A 3,604-nucleotide genomic window follows, 5' to 3' on the forward strand; every position below is an offset into this window, starting at 1 on the left:
TACCTATAATTTTAGCTATTATTGAACAGCATAATGTATGCTCTTATCTTTATTATGTATTTTGATTTTGGACTTAAGAAGATATGATAAACTGTACAAATAGATTTTTTCCCTCCTTTCTGAATATCCAGCATGAGAAAATTATTATCCATAGTGTTTTGATTTGTTTTCATACAGTAAGTAATTTTGGAAAAAAAAAAATATATATATATATACTGAAACCTTTACTTCAGTATTTCTTATTTTTTCCTCTCCTTTAGGTACGAAGGACAGTGGGTGTGCTAGTGGCTTTGGGCCAGGGGCGGATTTCCTTTGATGACTTTCATCAAATGTTAAGTTCTCCTAGTCGTGACAGCTGGCCATCACGAGCCATCACTGCACCACCTGCCGGACTATACCTCGTCAATGTGCATTACCCTCCAGAGGCCTTGCGTTTCCCTTATCCTGACTTCAGTGCTGTTGAAAGCTGGGAAGGAGATGAGAAACCGTAGTGTGACATTTTGGAATGCTGAATATGAAATCCACTGTGGCTTACCCTGGGTGATATAGACTAAGTGAAAAGGTGTGAGACTTGGACAAGTGAACTAAAGAGAGAAGGTTGGTACAGAATTTTCATTACTTGTGCGTAGAAGCAATCTCTTGTCGAGTCTAGTCAAAAGGGTATTAGGATTGTAGTTGCAAGAAAGAAAGTAAAAAAGTATATTGACAAGGAAAGAGAAAGTAAGTTAGTGAATTAGTCATTGTTGCTCAGTGAGTGACCAAATGAAAAACTAGAGCATTGGTAAAAGTTGAAGACTGTAGTATTCTGTAGTAGATTTCTGAGTCATACATGTAGGGCTTCTCTTATCCTCCTCTTATTGTTGCTAGCCTGTTGCTATTGCTTTCAAATTCGTAAAGAGCCTTATCTGTGCCTTTTTGTATCAAGATCTTTCACAAAATGTCAAGCTTAGCTCAGCAGTTAGAGGCCAAGCGCACAAACTTGCGACACACGCAGACACAAGTGACCACACCAGATGGCCAGTCCAAGATTGAAGACATTCGCCCAGATGGGACACATGTTGTCAGAGTGTTAGCACCTCTTAGCCCAGGGTTTGTGGTCGATACAAAGCCTGACCTGAGATATTCCCCCATCCTCACAAAGCTGGTCTTGGGGTCACAGGATGTTGCCCATGACCTGGAGCTTCTCCATAAAAACAAGGTGACTCACATATTGAATGTTGCAACTGGGGTTATAAATCTCTTTGAGGGCTGGTTTACGTACAAAACAAAGGAGGCCTATGACACCCCAACCTGCCGCATAATTAACATTTTTGACGAGTGTTGTGAGTTCATCCATGATGCTATAATGGCTGGAGGTTGTGTACTTGTACACTGTAATGCTGGTGTATCTCGTGCTGCATCCATTGTAATTGCTTATTTGATGAAGCACTATGGCATGAATTATGATGAAGCTCACAGGTTTGTGAAGTCCAAGAGATCTTTCATTCGCCCAAATGTAGGTTTTGTTGAGCAGTTGAAAGAGTATGAAGCAAAATTGTCAAAATGACAAAAAGCAAAGGCTGTGCCAAAGAAACCTAGGCTCCTACTCTACTGAGCATGTTTTGTTACTATTCCTTCCTTTAAACCTGTTCTGTGTAAACCTAATTGAGTTAACTTTTACCCTTTTTCAGACTTTATTGCGGGTATTCTGATGGTCCTGCTGGTATTAACAGTTGCAATCTAGAGAACATCAAGTAAAGGGACATGTCTGTAGTTCAAATTGTCTAAAATAAAGGTAAAAAAAATGGAGGAGATTAATATTCAGCCGTGTGGTGTCTCAAGTGATGGTGCAACACAGAGTCAACAACAGCCAGAGCACATTGCTGGTGATCTTCAGTCTGAAGGACAGCAGCAAGGGAAGACAGTGGAGGCCGAGGAAAAGCTAGAATTTAACAGATGTCATTTGACTTTAGAAAAGGAACAAAGTCACGTACATCAACAAAATACTCAACAGAGACTGGGTGAAGCTGGGAAAGAAGGAGAAGGGAAGCAGATAGAGATGAATGAAATTATGCCTAAGAAGCAAGAAGCTTCACAAGGGAACCAGAAAGTGATTTGCACACTCAAGGGCGAGATTCCAAAGGGAGAAGAACATAAGAGGGATAAAAAGAATGTTGAGCAACCCCCCAGAAAACAGAATAAAAATGCAGAGATGCAACAGCAGAAACAGACTAAAAAACAAAAAGACCCAGTGTCAGAAAACCAGGAGCGTATCAACTACCTCGTGCAGGTCTCAAAAGTTCTTGCAACAATGCCTCCGTTACAGCAGAAGGAAAATCATCCCAGGAATCATGAATGTGCTGACCAAGCCCTTGCTTCACAGACGGGTGCCTTGGCTGCAGCCATTGGTCGTCGTTGTGTGATGCGTTTGTCCCCTGCACTGAAGCGCTCCCTCTGCAAAGGGTGTGGAGTGGCCTTAGTATATGGTGTCAATGCAAGGGTTAGACACAGGTCTCGTCGCCAAAAGCACTTAGTCGTCACATGTCTTGCTTGCCGGACTATCAAAAGATTTGTTAATGATCCAAAGCATAAACTTTGGTGTGAACAAGAAGAAGCCATATTGTAGCTTATCAAACATGATAAAATAACTGTGTGTGAAGCACAAGGAGCCAAACTTAATTCAGTGGACAGCAATAAATTTAATATTCATATTGTAAATTTGTTCTACAAGTAAAGTTTTAGTGATGCCAGATTTGAGTCTTTAAAGCATTGCATGAACTATTTTTATATAACTTCGCAAAATATGAGTAGATTGCATCATGAAATTGCATGGTTTTGTATTTTTGTATGGCATGTAGTTTTCCTTCCATTAATACTGTATCCTGAATGATCAAACAGATGTATATTATTACTCTGGATTCTAAATAGTAACACATTTCTTATGAAATTACATATGGCACAAAGCTTCTTTTTGAGCTGCATTTCATATAGTTAAGGGGGAATTCCATGTAGACATTATATATTCATTCATACACTTAAGCTCCATAGTATCTAGTCATGCTTAAAATTTCAATGTTGAGACTGTGAGTCATAAACTAACACGAACATATTTATGAGATATTCCCAGCATGTTTTTGACTAAGCTTAGTGTTTGTACAGAACTGAAGTGAAAAATTGTTAGCATCTACTGTATAAAAGTAAAGAAATTTTGAGTAGATGTAAGAAGTTTATTTGTTTTGTTATTATTATTGCATAGTTTTTGTAAGATTACTGTAAAACTAGAAAATACTTTTTTCACACTGGAGGAAAACATTCTTGTATCATAATGATATTTTCTCAAAAGAGGTTAATTGTATTCGTACATTATTTTTCCAGAAAACTTTGTGACTTATTTTGTGCATATATCTATTTATATGTGACTATTACAAGTAAATGTTGAGATGACCATTTTTAGTGTTTCATTTATGAAAACTATACAAAGGATAAGAGTGATGAGTGATAAGATAGGTGATAGTGGTCGTAACAAAAAGGTAAATTTAGGAAGAAAACACCCTCAAGGGAGTGGATAAAGATACATTCAACACTAGAAGGTTGCAGTAAAAGTAGATACAGATAGTAAGCACTG

At 38.2% G+C, this 3,604-nt stretch overlaps 2 protein-coding genes across 2 annotated transcripts in view; both read left to right on the forward strand.

Annotated features, from left to right (window-relative positions):
- Positions 1-1,594, forward strand: part of LOC119591186 (tRNA pseudouridine synthase-like 1) — an 11,063-nt gene extending 9,469 nt beyond the window's left edge. The window contains 2 exon segments of the mRNA XM_037939898.1: positions 261-487; positions 895-1,594. Coding sequence (XP_037795826.1) covers positions 261-487; positions 895-1,594 — 927 coding nt within the window.
- Positions 1,578-3,428, forward strand: LOC119591534. The gene has a single exon (XM_037940284.1). It carries the CDS (start codon positions 1,784-1,786, stop codon positions 2,603-2,605), a length of 822 nt encoding a protein of 273 aa, XP_037796212.1. The 5' UTR covers positions 1,578-1,783; the 3' UTR covers positions 2,606-3,428.
- The last annotated feature ends 176 nt before the right edge of the window (positions 3,429-3,604 follow it).

Source organism: Penaeus monodon, chromosome 28 (assembly GCF_015228065.2).
Source record: "Penaeus monodon isolate SGIC_2016 chromosome 28, NSTDA_Pmon_1, whole genome shotgun sequence".
Classification (NCBI taxonomy): Eukaryota; Metazoa; Arthropoda; class Malacostraca; order Decapoda; family Penaeidae; genus Penaeus; species Penaeus monodon.

Bases quoted from the DNA above. Each gene is read 5' to 3' on its own strand.
- LOC119591534 (XM_037940284.1), top strand. From the start codon at position 1,784: ATGGAGGAGATTAATATTCAGCCGTGTGGTGTCTCAAGTGATGGTGCA.